General features: G+C 39.7%; 1 protein-coding gene across 1 annotated transcript in view; it reads right to left on the reverse strand.

Moving 5' to 3' along the window:
• Window positions 1-4,149: 4,149 nt before the first annotated feature.
• The window catches only part of MSH2 (mutS homolog 2), a 79,178-nt gene continuing 68,105 nt past the window's right edge, over window positions 4,150-15,222 (reverse strand). Inside the window, exons 13-16 of the mRNA XM_043989077.1 lie at window positions 13,697-13,901; window positions 12,387-12,634; window positions 9,576-9,751; window positions 4,150-6,889 (exon numbers count right to left, since the gene is read on the reverse strand). Of these exons, the coding sequence (XP_043845012.1) occupies window positions 6,719-6,889; window positions 9,576-9,751; window positions 12,387-12,634; window positions 13,697-13,901 (800 nt within the window). The 3' untranslated portion in view covers window positions 4,150-6,718. The remainder of the gene's footprint in view (window positions 6,890-9,575; window positions 9,752-12,386; window positions 12,635-13,696; window positions 13,902-15,222) is intronic.

The raw sequence follows: 15,222 nt of genomic DNA on the forward strand, positions 1-15,222 counted from the left end.
TTATCTCCAAACAGATGTTACCTTCATTATTCTCTTCATGAAGGAGTCCAACAATAGACTTTTATTTTCAGTGATAATTCTCTTCACATTCCGTTATTAAACATGAAGCCTAATAGATGCCTCCTTTTTCAGGATTCTGCACATTAGGGGAAAAGATTGATTTTGAGAAAATGTCATTTCTCTAATAAATCTCCACTGGTGGTTTCCTATTACCTAAATTGTTCAAAATGATTGCCAGGCATTCAAGTTTCTCCACAATCTGGAAGCACCGTCCCTTCCTACATACTCCTCCGTATCTTCTACCCTCCAAGCCAATTAGGCTCCTTTGCTTCCAGAAAAGATCCTTAGCTTTCTGCCTTTTTGAGCCTTTTGTTAAAATAATAATAACTTAGCTAATCTTAATCTAAAAAATCATATAACTGGATTTATGAAGGGATTTTTGACTCACTGGCTATCTGACTGCTATTAATTTAGTATGGGCCATTTATAAAATTTCTCCACACTGCTCTACTCCCCAAATTGATAAGCAAACAATTAAGAAGTCTCTTAATTAATCAAGGCAGAATTTATTTATAAAAATAAATGTAAGAGATAAGGATTAAGAAATGCAAATTATACAACCTGTCTGCTTTTAATATAAGGCCCCTTGCTGCCTCTTGCCTTAGGGTATGCTCCAGCTTTCTCTAACTTTCACTTTTTCTCCTTCACTCCTGCTTCCCAGTTCTTTCACTGCTCAGCTGCTGAACAGCCCCCCCCCTTCACTTTCACTTCTAATTCCAAGCCCCTTTCACTTTGTCGAACCCCCTTACCGTCTTGACTTTCCTCTCTCTACTGCCATGCTGAGCCCATGTTTCTCTCTCACAGACCTCTCCTTGCATTCTCCTAGTGCTCCGGTGTCTTCCGTCAGCCCCTCTCTTTACACAGCCTCAGTCTCCTTAGCGTCCTTGTAGCAGCCCCCCTTCTGTCTGTCCTCTTAATCTTCCAGCCTCCTTGTGTCCTCCTAGTCCTCTGGCACCCCTCCCAGCATCTCTAGCATCCCTTTCTCACTGACCTCTCAACGTCTCTAGTCTCCGGAGTTCTCTTCTCTTAATCTTTTGGCCCCCCTTCTGTCTAACTCCCTTGTATATATCTTCCTTCTAACCCCTCAAACCTTGGGCTCTCTGCACCCCTGCACATGCCAAGCTAATTCGCCGGCCACACTAGGGCTGTGCCCAGTGGGGCTTGAGGGGCCTGTGTCCCCGCCTGGGACCTCCGCATGGGCTATGCTAGGGCCTGGCAGGATAAGCCTGGGATCTCCAGGGCAGCTCCCCTCAGGGCGTAGGGAGCTGGAGCTCTTCTTTTTTCTCCCCCAGCCATCTGACCTGACATCCTGAAAAGCCCACCTGGCTTTTTTGGCTCAGCTGAAGTGGAGGGGGAAGGGCACCAGTTCCTCATACAGAGAAAACCCCTGAGAGCCTAAGGCTTTTTTTTTTTTTTGGTGAGGCAATTGGGGTTAAGTGACTTGCCCAAGGTCACTTAAGTGTCTGAGGCCGGATTTGAACTCAGGTACTCCTAAATCCAGGGCCAGTGCTTTATCCACTGAGCCATCTACCTGCCCAAGCCTAAGGCTTTTTAATCTCAGCCCAAAGGCAGGGTCCCCAAATCAAAATTAATTTCCACACTTTGTTCAAGCTATTGTCTGTTGTTGTTCTCTTATGAAATTCTACCCACCCTTTATATAACCTAACTCAAAAAGTAGTAGTAATACTACTCAAATAGCATTTTAAGGTTTGCAAAGCACTTTACAAATATTATCTCCTCAATCCCCTCAATAACCCTGGGAGGTAGATACTATTGCCTAAAGTTATACAGCTACTAAGTGTGTGTGTGGCCAAGTTTGAACTCAGGTCTTGTCTGCAGGTCCAACACTATGCATTGCACCACCTAGCAGCCCAAACCATGAATATTTGATTACCAATTTATGACTTTGGACCTCACATAGCACTATTTTGTTTGTGCTTTTTTTTTCCTACCTTCTAGATTGTAGTGACTCTCTCTTGGCTGCCCCTGAAAAGTTTAACAATGGCTTGCAGAGTAGGTCCTTGATAATTGTTACTAATCGGGAAAACTAAACTTTAGGAGTGGCATGGAGGGAGGCATAGGGAACTACAGTTAAAAGTTAGAAAACTTAGGCACCATTACATTTAGAGCTGGATGTTTCCTTTATATATATTTCTGATTAGCTTAATCTGGTTTCTTATAAATTCATCTGATATGAGCCAAGAACACTGTCCTACTTATTTCCTTTTTTTAGTTAGGGAAAATTAGTTATGAATTCATAATATGATTGGAACAGCAGAATTTCAGAAGTTTCCCGAATGGCCAAAGTGAGCCATAGGATAAGAATTGCAAGAAGGGTATATTGGAAAGAGCACTGAATCTAGAGTAAGGATCTGGGGTTCAAAGCTCGATTCTGCTAATTTGTGTGTGACTGAGCAAATCCTATCTGTAAAATGAGGAGGTTGGACTAAATGACCTCTAAAGTCCCTTCTAACTAACTCTGATTCTGATGTAGGGATGGGACTTAACTAATCAAATTGACCGTGAGGTGTCCCAAAGAATTACAAGACTCAGTGACTCAGTTCCTAAGTGTTATTAAAAGACTGTGGTGGCCACAGGGAGACTACCCAAAGGAGAAATGTGTCTTGAATAGGGAGATGAAAATAATTATATTTATAGTGAGAAATGTAGCTTATTTCCTCATTATCTTAATCTCCTTCTTGTGGGAGGTTCATGTCCTATTTTGGAATTCTTGGGGTGCTAAGACATCCCCCGAGGCTGGAGCCCCTGGCTACAGCTTCTTTAAGTTTCTGCTGATAGTGTTTGTTGATAAGGACTCAAACCCTCTGGTTGATAATGTTATGGTCCTGGGTACCTGGGGTAAATCAAAAGAACCTTCTCCTTGAGAAACTAAAGCAAAGGACAGATGCACCTAAAGAAATAAGCACAGGATAGGGACTGAGTTAACTTCAAGACCAACACCCTTTATTCCAGTCTACCCCACCCTGGGGAGATAAAATTAGGTGTGGCTGTTGCCATTGTGGCCTGAGGGGGAGAGAAATGGCTTGAGAGATGCAAAACCACCCCTCACCCAATTCCCCCGGTCACCACATTGGGGGATGGTCCTCCCCCAATAAGGGAACTTTCCACATTCAGACGATTACCTCATCAGACCACCATCGGGCCTCTATAAAAGTTATCTGCCTATCTTCTGATCAAGGAGATAGGTATCTCAGAGCCATGCCTCTGTGCCATGCCTTCTCCCCATGAGAAGTCCAAGGATTTCTCTCTTGGTTTCCTTTCCCTAGCATCCTAAATAAACTATTATTCTAATTGGATTTGTGTGCAAGAGGGTGCAATTCTTTAAAGAGGAATTCCTAAGAACCCCTAACCCAAAGCCCTTCCCATACCCCTATCCCAACCCCCCACATATTTTCCTGATAACAATAAGAACTTAGGTCTTAGTTTCTCTGTTAATCCTTCTGGCCACCTCCATCAATTCCAGGAATGGTCCACTGAGTTGAATACCGTTCAAGCACTCAAAACTCTATAGGGATATTCTAGGAGTTTAGATTCCAACCTCTGGCAGGCCATCTGAGGTGTAGTCTTTAGCCTAGAAAGGATTAAAATGAAGCCCAGGGAATTTTAGGTAAGAAATAGGTTAGAATGCTTTGGTAGCCCTCAAAGACTTGGTAGCTTTCCTTTTTAAATACACTCCTAATTAGCTTACCAGGGTACAGAGCTTTTGAATTTGCACATTTTCACTTCCCTTGTAAATAAGTCCTAAAATGTGACCTCCAGTGTATAGAGACAAAGGATAAAGGGGAAAGAAGAAAACAGATGTGGAAAAGACACCAATGAACAATAGCATCTTCAAAAGGGGAATTGGCAATTAGGTTTAAGTACCTGGAGGTTTGGGGCCCAAGGTACAGACAGGCCTTCTGAGCAGGGAGGGACTGAACCAGTTCAGAAAAGGAAGCTCTCCAGGAAGCAGAGTCCATTTCACCCAAAGCCCTAGGGCTAGGAAATCCTTCACATTATACATACCATTTCATCCAAAGAATACAACTAACAAGCAAAAATAACAAGAAATTCCTGAATCAGCAGAGAAACACAATTTATAGAGAAAAGCCATTTCACAAAAAGGTTAAATGTAGAAAGACCATGAAGAGAAGATGCATTTAACACTCAAGAGGCCTCACAAGGTATTTTAATATATATGGAACTCTGAGACAACAAGAAAAAATTGTCCCCAAATAGAGTGCCTCAAAACACGATTTTTGTAGATGTGCTTTGTAACAAAGGTCTCTTTTGCCCAAAAGATATTTTCTCTCTAAATAGCATCTTTAAGGAAGAAAGGGAGAGAAAAGCAGAGAACACCAATTACAAAAAGATACTGCATCTCTAATGGAACCTCAGTGCCAAGTTTCTGAAAACACCGTAATGTGAATGAGCAAAAAAAAGTCTTTTCTCAAAGATTATGGCAAATGGTCCCCAGCCTTCTTGGTAATAACAGCACAGTTTAGTTCTGAATCTTGAATAACATCTGTATTTTGGGTGCCATTCTGTTGTTATTGCAGATGGTGCTGGGGGGAGCTTGAAGTACATTACAATTAAAATAAAACACAAGCTGTCCAAGACAAGGTCACAAATTGGGAAATCTTCTGTTTTACATATGTGATTCCAATATAAAGTACCCATTATAATTGAAGGCCTGAGTTGACTCATTAGCATATTCACAAAATAAATAAAGCTTGGGTCTAGGGAAGGTTTTAAGCAGGTCCATTATATGCCTTTCATTTTCAAAGTGTCTCAAAACTAGATACTAAATCTTCTTTATAGAGCTGAAAGCAGGTTGATTTACCAGAGCTTGCTGCATTGCAAATTTTGTCCTTGGAATCAAAGCACCACATTTTTTTGAGCACCAGCAATTAAAGCTGCAAGATGATTTTAATTTTAACCATGTTTTCACTCAGAGTGATCTAAACAACACTCCTTTTGTCACCACCAAGAGACAGATTATTTAAATAGAATTTTAAGCTCAAACTTCTCATCCATCGCCTTTTGCATGTATACTGATCAGTCAACTCTGCCTTTCAGAAGTACAATTTTTCCAAATTAAAAAAAAAATACATTATTTACAAGTGTGCCCTATTCTCCAGTTACATAGCTTACACTAGCCAGATAGTAATTTCAATGTTAGCATCATTCACAGTTAATACCGTGAAAGGAGAACATGGAAAATTAAGTCCATAGAAAATCTATCAACCAATCAACAAGTCCCATTGTGGCCATAAAATCAGCCTAACTCTATACCTTCAACCCATACTGCTCCTAAATAGCAAAATAGTGTCTGCTCACTCTCTGCTAGAAGTTAGTAATGGACTAATGCAGAAATATGTTTAATGTGATTGTACATATATAACCTATGTCAGATTACTTGCTGTTTTAGGGAGGGGGTAAGGAAGAGAGAGAGACAAATTTGGAACTAGAAATCTTATAAAAACAAGTGTTGAAAACTATCTACAAAATAATATAATACTTTTATGATTAAAAAAAAGAAGTCAGTAATGGCAAAAGGCAGGCAGTAGGGATCTATCGTATATGTCTACAGGCCAACTTCATTTAAGTTTTTAAAACCTGGAAAACTGATAGTGGAAGTAGAGGCCGTTTACTCAGTTGGAAACTGATTAACCAGTGTTTAGATTGGAGCAGAAAACATGTACTTTAAGAAGCAGCATTGTCCTATGGAAAGAACTCTGGTTCTAAGTGCCGATTCAGCCATGGACTCACTGTGTGCCATTAAGCACATCTCTTAACCTCTCTGGGTTTATCTCCTTATCTGTAAAATGGAGGAGCTATAAGAGTATATCTAAGTATCATTCTCTGCTCCAATATGCTACAAGTCGATAAAGACCGTGTGCTACTTGTTTCTTTAATCCTGAGGGACGGACCATCTGTGCCAGGGGCTGGTTAGATATTTACCACCTGGTGTCTACTGAAAGGGCCAACTAGTTATCATCTCTTTACATAACTGGAAGTTCATGTCTGTGTTTCGGTGCTCATTAGTATGTATCAATCGTCTTTTAGAAAAGTTTACATTGAACTAAAGTATGATTCTGATGACTCTTTAAACCTCATGTGCTCTTCCCAGGACCACATGGTCTATATTTTACTGCCCAAAACAAAAATCATTGCAAGAAGTCATTAACACCATTATATGCGATCTACAGTCAAATCATTTTCCTGGTTGTCTGAAAAGCATTTAGAATGTTTTGCCTTGAGGGCTAACAGTCTGTCCCACTCTGGCCCCTGGGCAGTAGTGCCTGGTACCATGTATCTTGTTCACACAGGGTAGGGGTAGTGTTTTCTGTATTTGGATAATTCAACAATCTGTGTACCCAACCTTCCCCTCTGTAATGAAGAAGCAAGACTAGGAATCCCCTTCCAGTTCTAATTAAATTCCTCTATAAAACTTTCATTTTTCAAATAGTTATCGAAACAAATGATTTAAAGAAACATAATACTAAAGTTTTATTCAATAATTTGTGTGCATCCATTTCTAAACACCATGGGGAAAGTACAAAACCATACAAAAGCAACAGCACATAAACAGTGGGGACTTTCTACAATTAAAAAAAAAAATCTACAAAATCCGTTCATTCCACTGTGGAATTTTTCATGGAGTAACTTTTAACCGTGAAATGATTTCATTCACAAAACTATTATTTTGTGATAGCACTTCAGCCTTCAGTTGTTTTAATTTGGTTCTGATGCCTTCCTCAGACATTTCTGCAAAGGGCAATTCCTTTACTTTGGCCAAAAATGCTTGAATTATTTTTTCACCTTGCTGAAAAAGGAAAAAAAAAAGAACACAATTAGACTTTAAAATATCTTTTCCAAACCATGTTTCATTAAAATTTAATACCAAACTACTCATTTTCTAACGAAAATCCGTGCTGGTGCTAGTCCTGGGTCTCTTAACAAGCTCAATGTCTTCAGGTTACAGGTACATTTGAAAAGCAAGTATGGCATAAAGACTACATTTTCTTTGATAGTTTCCAGGCAAAGAATTGTCATGGGGGCATCTAGGTGGCACAGTGGATAGAGGACGGGATCTGGAGTCAGGAGGACCTGAGTTCAAATCCGGCCTCAGACACTTGACACTTACTAGCTATGTGACCTTGGGTAAGTCACTTAACTCCAACTGCCCCCCCCCCCAAAGAACTGTCATGAGAGGAGACTTGATTGGGAGTCAGAAAACCCTGAGGAAGCCCAAATCTGTCATTTGCTAATTATATGACCAGGAGGAAGTTAGGGAGGGTCTCTTTGAGTGCTAAATCTAAGATCCCTAATGCAGCACACTAATGCAAAGAAAAGGAGGCTATTTCTATTTCTTCATCTATAGGAGGTACAGAGCACCAGAAATTATTGAAGAAAATAAAAAACTCCTTCCTTCACAAAGGAACAACTATTATTGATGCACTACATCTGAGAAGCAAGGTCCCAGGTGCAAAAAAAAGCAACTACATCTATTTCATACCACTCCTGTTGCTATTAAAAACAGAATATTTGAAATGCATTTCAATTAACCAGAACATCCAGGTTTAGCTACAGGATGTGTGAGTGTGAATAACATCCAATGTCTCTTATCTCATTCTAATATGAAGGAATTCTGATGTGTATCATGTCCCTACCTATAGAAACAAAGTCATAAATCTGAACACAATGGCTTGAATTATAATTCTATAATAATACTCTATTACATTACCCATCAAGATAATAACATCTGAACATGTAAGAATAAAACTTAGTGGGCAAAAACTAAAATTGTACCAAGCGAAAGGATATCACAAAAAATACGTTCCTTAATTTAGCCAAAAACTAAAACTAAGATCCTCCCAGTTATTTTCATTATTAGTTTACTTGAAAACATAAGACAACAGTTCTCAAAGTGTGGTCTGGACACCCTAAAAATCCCTGAGACTCTTCCAGGAGATGTACCAGGTGAAAAATATTATCATCATATCAAGGTATTTTAATTTTGAATGTGCTAAATACTGATAGATACAACAACAAAAGCTCTTTGAGGACGTGTGTGTGTGTGTGTGTGTGTGTGTGTGTGTGTGTAGAGAGTGATTTTCCATTCATGAAGCCTGGGACATTCTGCTATCCTCCTGTGTATCCAAATTCTTCCTATCCTCTAAGTTCTAGCTCAAGATCAGCCTCTTCTCCATGAAAACCATGCTGTTATCAACGCTAGAACATTTCTCAAAGGGCCACACAGATAACTATTGGATTCTCTAAAGCTGTATTAATAAGCTATAGCCTTGACAGGATCCTTCACACCAGTACAGTTTCAAGTATTGGTCTGGCAACAGAGTATATGTCAGAGGATCACTCTGCCCAAGTTCAAAAAGGTTTATTGGGGGCCGCTAGGTGGCTCAGTGGATAAAGCACCAGCCCTGGATTCAGGAGGGCCTGAGTTCAAATTAGGCCTCAGACACTTGACACTAGCTGTGTGACCCTGGGCAAGTCACTTAACCCTCACTGCCCTGCACCCGCCCCCCAAAAGTTTATTATTTCCAAAAGGTTTGCTCACAAGTGATGAATATTTTTGTAAGCCTCTCTACTAAAGTGTGGAGGGATTACACCTAATGTTGGTAAAGAGAGTTTACTAGGCAGTTTTGTTTCCTCACCCAACCATGATCAGCACCTTTAGGGAAAGCCGCCTGACTTAGTCCTCTTTAAGCACCCTTACTGGTGCCTCAGGCAGATGTCGGCCTCCAGCATCTGCAGAGCTGACACCGGTGGTCCAACTCCCTTCCCATGTCACCTCCCCATGACCTGGCATTTATTCTGTACAAATGTCACAGGTACTTTTCTATGTACACGATGATTCCCTCAATAGAATGTAAGAAGCTGATGTTTCATCCTTAAGGTGTATCATCAACACCGATTTGTGCCATTCACTTCTAATGTTTATCCAACTCCTACTTAGATCAATGCAAAAGTGTACCATGTTTCTCCACTTCTGAAGTTTTCCTCTTTGCATTTTCTTCTTCTGAACAGAAATAGACAGAGAGACAGAGAGATAGACAGACGGATGGATGTCAGAATGAGAAAAGTGAGGACTGCCCTTTCCTGAAGGGTTCCAGCCCCACTCACTCCACTCTCTGGACCTGCATACTTTCTTGTGAGCAGCCTTGCCCAAATGCTCTCTCTCCTCTCCCCAGGCCACTTTTCCATCTGCCCTATTAGAACATGAGCTCCCTGAAGGTAGAGACTGTCTTTTATGCTTGTTTTCTGTGTCCTCAGTCCTTAGGACATTGCCTAGCACATAGTTAAGTGCTTAATAAATACTTGGTCTATTGCTAATAAAGCAGATTCTATAGAAGCTAATTATTATTCACTGAAATACCTTATAGTAGAAATAATCGTGCATTATGGTGTGGTGGTATCCCGGTGATGCTGATGAATCTTACTGTGCAGTTAGGCTCATCAGCTTAAATAACTACATCTACAAATCGACAAACCTCTCTTTCTTGGTAGCACCTCTTGGCTGCTGGTTCTGTTTCTTCAGATTCTTGAGGTTTTCCAAAATGCTGGAATTCCTCTAGTTCCAGAGCCTTTTGCTTGGCATTCTCTATTACATGTTTAGGAAAATTAGCAAGCTCCGCAACATGAATCCCAAAACTCTGATCACAGACACCTGCAAGAAACCAGAGGGGTAAAACAGAGCTTACAGAACTAGAATTAATCCTTCTTCATGTATCATTAGAAAAATCACACTATACATTAAAAAATACTTGGCAAATGATTCTGACCAAAGTATAAATGAGCTTTTAATTAAGCTTCCACTAGAAGGCTCAGGTGATTATGACTTGGCATTCATATTACCATTGAAAACAATGAATCAGAGGATAAGAAACACCACCAAATCTTTACTTGAGCACTAAAACTGCACTAAGCAAACACCCAGAGAAAAGAGCTCATTTGTATTCATTCAACCAATGTTTCTACAAAACACTTTATGAAGACCTAGTTTGTAGCATCCTCATGTCAAGGAGGAGGATACTAATATACTGAACTAAATAAATTACCAGCCCATGTCACAAGCCTGGGAGAGAAACCAGGGCAAAGTGGGGAGGGCACTGCACTTGAATCAGGAAGCAATTACTCTGAAGACTGGTGAATATGTAAACAACAAAGCTTTTTTAAAAAATTTATATTGCTTTTTTTATTTCTTTCTTTTGTTTTTTCTTCTTCAAATTTACTTAGCATTGTGGAAAATTGGAGCCTTAATTCATTGTTGGTGGATCTGTGAGTTAATCCAACCATTTTCTTTGTTTTGTTTTGTTTTGTTTTTGCGGGTCAGTGGGGGTTAAGTGACTTGCCCAGGGTCACATAGCTATGGTAAGTGTCAAGTGTCTGAGGCCGGATTTGAACTCAGGTACTCCTGAATCCAGGGCCAGTGCTCCATCCACTGCGCCACCTAGCTGCCCCCAATCCAACCATTTTGAAGAGAGATATGGAATTATGCCCAAAGAGTTATTAGATTGCCTATACCCTCTGACCCAGCAATACCACTCTTAGGATTGTTTTCCAAGACGATTAGGGGAAAAGGAAAAGAACCTATATGTTCTAAAATATTTGTAGTTGCTCTTTTTGTAGTGGCAAAGAACTGGAAATCACAGGGATGCTCATCAGTTGGGGGAATGGCTAAACAAATTGTGGTACGTATTCATGACAGACTATTATTACTCTGCTATAAGAAATGATGAGCTCAATGATTTTAGAAGAGCATGGAGAGATCTACATGGAATAATGAAGAATGAAATGACTGCAAACAAGAGAGCATTCTATACAGTAATATCAGTATTGTTTTAAGGAACTGAAAATCAAAGGAATGTCCATCAATTGGGGAATGACTGAACAAGCTGTGGTGTATGATTGTAATGGAATATTATTGTGCTATAAGAAATGACAAACAGAATGATTTCAGAAATACCTGGAAAGACTGATGAACTGATGTATAGTGAAATGAGCAGCACCAGGAGGACACTGTGCACAGTGACAGCAGTATTGTTCTATGAGCAATTGTGAATGACTTGACTACTCTCAGCAATGCAATGATACAAGACAATCCCAAAGGGCTAATGATGAAGCATACTATCCACTTCCAGGGAAAGAACTGACATTGATTGAACACAGACTTAAAAAAAAAAAAGTACTTGTGGATTGTACATATATAACCTCTATCAGATTGGCTGCTATCTTGTGGAGGGGGCAGGAAAGGGAGAGAGGGAGAAAAATTTGGAACTCTAAATCTTATGAAAACGAATGTTGAAAACTACCTTTACATGTAACTGGAAAAAATAAAATAAAATGTTGGTTGCAAAAAATTCCCTCCCTCTCTACCCCCCTCATCGAAAACTGTGAAGTCATGCAAAACATTTCCATATTAGTTACAAACAATAAAACTTTAAAGTATAATCTGCCATATTAACTTCATTTGGCGATGTTATTAGGTAATATCTCAGAGATGACAACTTTTACTGAAAGAATAACTAACATACAAAGGGCAAGTTATTCACTAAGAGATAGGTGTAAAATAATTTCAGTCATTTCTTTACCTTTCTGCAGCTTTAAATCAATCAAAGAATGTTAAAGTATCATGGAAACAAAGACCAGGGGTAAGTCTAAATATTCACTCCAAAAGAGCAGCTTTCAACCTCTAAATCTGACAGTGTAAGATCTGTGGTTATTCAAAACGTAATTCAAATGAAAACTTGAAATTCACTTAAATTCAAGAAACAATTAAGTGCCTATTATATACCAACATTAGGCAGCATAAAGTAAGCACCAGCAATACAAAGTCAAAAACAAAACAGTCTGCTCATAAGGATCTTATAGTCTACTAGAAATACTTTGATAAGGGATATTGTGAAACAATTTCTGATATTCTGGGGGTGCTATTCTTGCTCTGATATAAGGGGGAGGGTAGATGAATTAGGGCTCTGTCAGGTCCTCCTTTCATTACTTTCCATTAATCCTGCATATAGCTTGATCGTACATGTTTGTTTGCTTTTTGCCTTTCTCAGAAGAATGTAAACTCCTAAGGGCAGAGACTGCCTTTTGCCTTTTTGTATCCCCAGTGCTTAGCACAATGCCTGGAACATAGTAGGTGCTTAATAAATGTTTACTAATTGACTGACTACTCCAAAACAACTCAACTTCATATTTTCTTGGAAAAGACCAGACAGTTATTGATGAGCTCATAGACAGTGAATTCCCCAGTCACACAGGACATACAAGCTGTGCCATAGACATTAATACAATCTCACCTTTCTTCACTTGATAGAGCATAGTTAATGTCTCATCAGTAGTCAATGCTGAAACATGTAGATTATTCACTGTTGGCAACTGGTCAGCCAATGCCGTCAGTTCATGAAAATGAGTAGCAAACATACAGAAGGCACCTATTTTAGTGGCAATATACTCCGAAATAGCCCATGCTAAGCCAAATCCGTCATAGGTAGAAGTCCCTCTTCCCAACTCATCGATGATTATCAGGGAGTCTTTGGTTGCAGACCTAAAAAATAAAATTATACTTTTTCCATAATATAGTTTTGAGCAAGGCCAATACTTCAATATGAAAGACCCAATAGTGCATACAAAGAAGCATTATGATGATGCCTACCCACAGGAAACTTACCATTTAGTTGGGGAGACATGATAAACACATGAAAAGTAAGAGTTAAGAGGACAACAGTGTCAAGACAGCATGTTCACTGCCAAATGAAAGGCACAGAAAATAAATGAAAATGGCTCAGAGAAAAGAGATGCAACTTGAAGTTTGAATTATTAAAAATAAAAACAAAAACCCTCCTACAAGTGACAAAATTGGGGCAGGGTCTTAAGAGATAGGTGGTATCTGGAGAGCTGAATAGAACAGGGGAAGGTATTCCAGGTAGACCTAACATCAAGACTAAAACAGAGCAGTGAGAAAATCCAAAGAGAAACAATAACTGGCATGTCCCTGAAAGCTAATACCAGAAAGTCTGAAACTCAACACAAACCACTCAATGCAATTTCAAAACTACTGTATCTTCACGATAATAATAAAGACCAAAGAAAAGATTCTTTAAAACCTAGAAAAAATTCAGTTACTTGATGAAATAAATTCAGACAGCTGTTTTAAGCTGTACCTTCAAAGAGGCTTTTAAAATAGATGGGTGTGAGTTTATATATTTATGGCAAAATAACCCTTTATTCCACCTGGGAGAGGGGACAGGACAGCCCAGAGGGTAAGAGGTGCCTCAGGGTCTGCCATACAGAAACACAGAGAAGTCAGGGATAGAACATAAATCTATTTGAAGCTTTGTTTGTTTTACTTTTCCGTGAGTCATTAAGTAAGAACAATGTGGTAACTAGGTTTCGTTCAGAAAACCCTCAAACTCCTCTGAGCAGAACTAAGGGCACAGGGATTTGTGTAGGCCTCTAAGGCAGGAGAACAGCGATCAAGTGTGGTACTTGAGGTGAATACTTAGGACAGGACGACCTGGAGCTAAACTTTGTTTCCCTTTATGCCTGTAGTATTCCCTCATATTTCCATCTTTAAAAAAAAATTAAACCAGAATCAGAATCTCTTTACCTGAGAATAGAAGCCGTCTCTAGCATTTCTGCCATGAAGGTAGACACACCTTTCAGTTGACAATCACCTGCTCCAACTCGAGCCAAGATACAATCCACAATGGACACTTCTGCTGACTCACATGGTACAAAACAGCCAATCTGAGCCATCAGAACTATTACTCCAGTTTGACGAATGTATGTTGATTTACCTCCCATATTGGGGCCTGAAAACAAAAGTTAAAAGTAAAATGGTGCTTATGTCCTGCTACTAATACACAGAACATATTAAGAATTACTAAAAAAAATATAAATAACTGAAAATTGTGAGGTAGGGAGATAATACACAGAAGTCAGGCTGACTGGGAATTCTAGACGTACAACAAAAAGCTGACCAATGACTAGTTCCAAGTTCTCTGCCATTGGAGCAACATTATAAAATATGCAGGTGGTATCATCATCTGAAGTCCATGTCTGACTTAAAGAATGGTCTCTCACTAGCTGTACTCTAGAGAGAGTATTCTATAATTTAGCTAGTCTAGAAAGTCATACAGAATTTTTCTAACATCTTAAAAATGTGGGGCAGCTAGGTGGCACAATGGATAAAGCACCTGCCTTTGATTCAGGAGGACCTGAGTTCAAATCCGGCCCCGGACACTTGACACTTACTAGCTGTGTGTGACCCTGGGCAAGTCACATAACCGTCATTGCCCCCCCCCATCCCACCCACCCCCCAAAAAACATCTTAAAAATGTAAAGACTGGGGGCAGCTAGGTGGCGCAGTGGATAGAGCACCGGCCCTGGATTCAGGAGGACCTGAGTTCAAATCCGACCTCAGACAGTTAACACTTACTAGCTGTGTGACCCTGGGCAAGTCACTTAACCCCAATTGCCTCTCTTTAAAAAAAAAAAATGGAAAGACTGAACAGAGAAGTAACACTGTGATCACTGACCAAGGATAATTAAAGAATGTTCTTTATGTAAATGGATAAGGACCTACTTCTTCAAAATACATAGGAAATCTACAGACCTGAGCCTAAATAGAGCATAAACCCCAAACTGATTGTTGGAAACTATGCCTTTTCCTTTAAAAAATAATAAAGAGGGGGCAGCTAGGTGGCGCAGTAGATAGAGCACTGGCCCTAGATTCAGGAGTATCTGAGTTCAAATGCGGCCTCAGACACTTAACACTTACTAGCTGTGTGACCTTGGGCAAGTCACTTAACCCCAATTGCCTCACTTTAAAAAAAAAAAAAAAAGAAATGAAAAATAATAGAGAATAGGAGAGGTATCCTTAGACTGGAGATGAAGAAATGGCATCTCAATTTCCACTGAGATTGTCTTTATGTACCAGAACATATTCATGAAGAGACCTACTTGTTGCACACCTTAATTAAAATGACAGATCAAGAAAACGCTCAAGACAGCGCTGAATTTCAACAACACATCTGATAAAGGCTCTCCCATTCTTCTTGTGGGGAGGTATGATCTATCTGGATGCAGAACTGGTTTAATGACCAACCCCGAAGAACAGCCATGGAGTCAGGC

The sequence above is a fragment of the Dromiciops gliroides genome, chromosome 2 (assembly GCF_019393635.1).
Source record: "Dromiciops gliroides isolate mDroGli1 chromosome 2, mDroGli1.pri, whole genome shotgun sequence".
NCBI classification, from domain to species: Eukaryota; Metazoa; Chordata; class Mammalia; order Microbiotheria; family Microbiotheriidae; genus Dromiciops; species Dromiciops gliroides.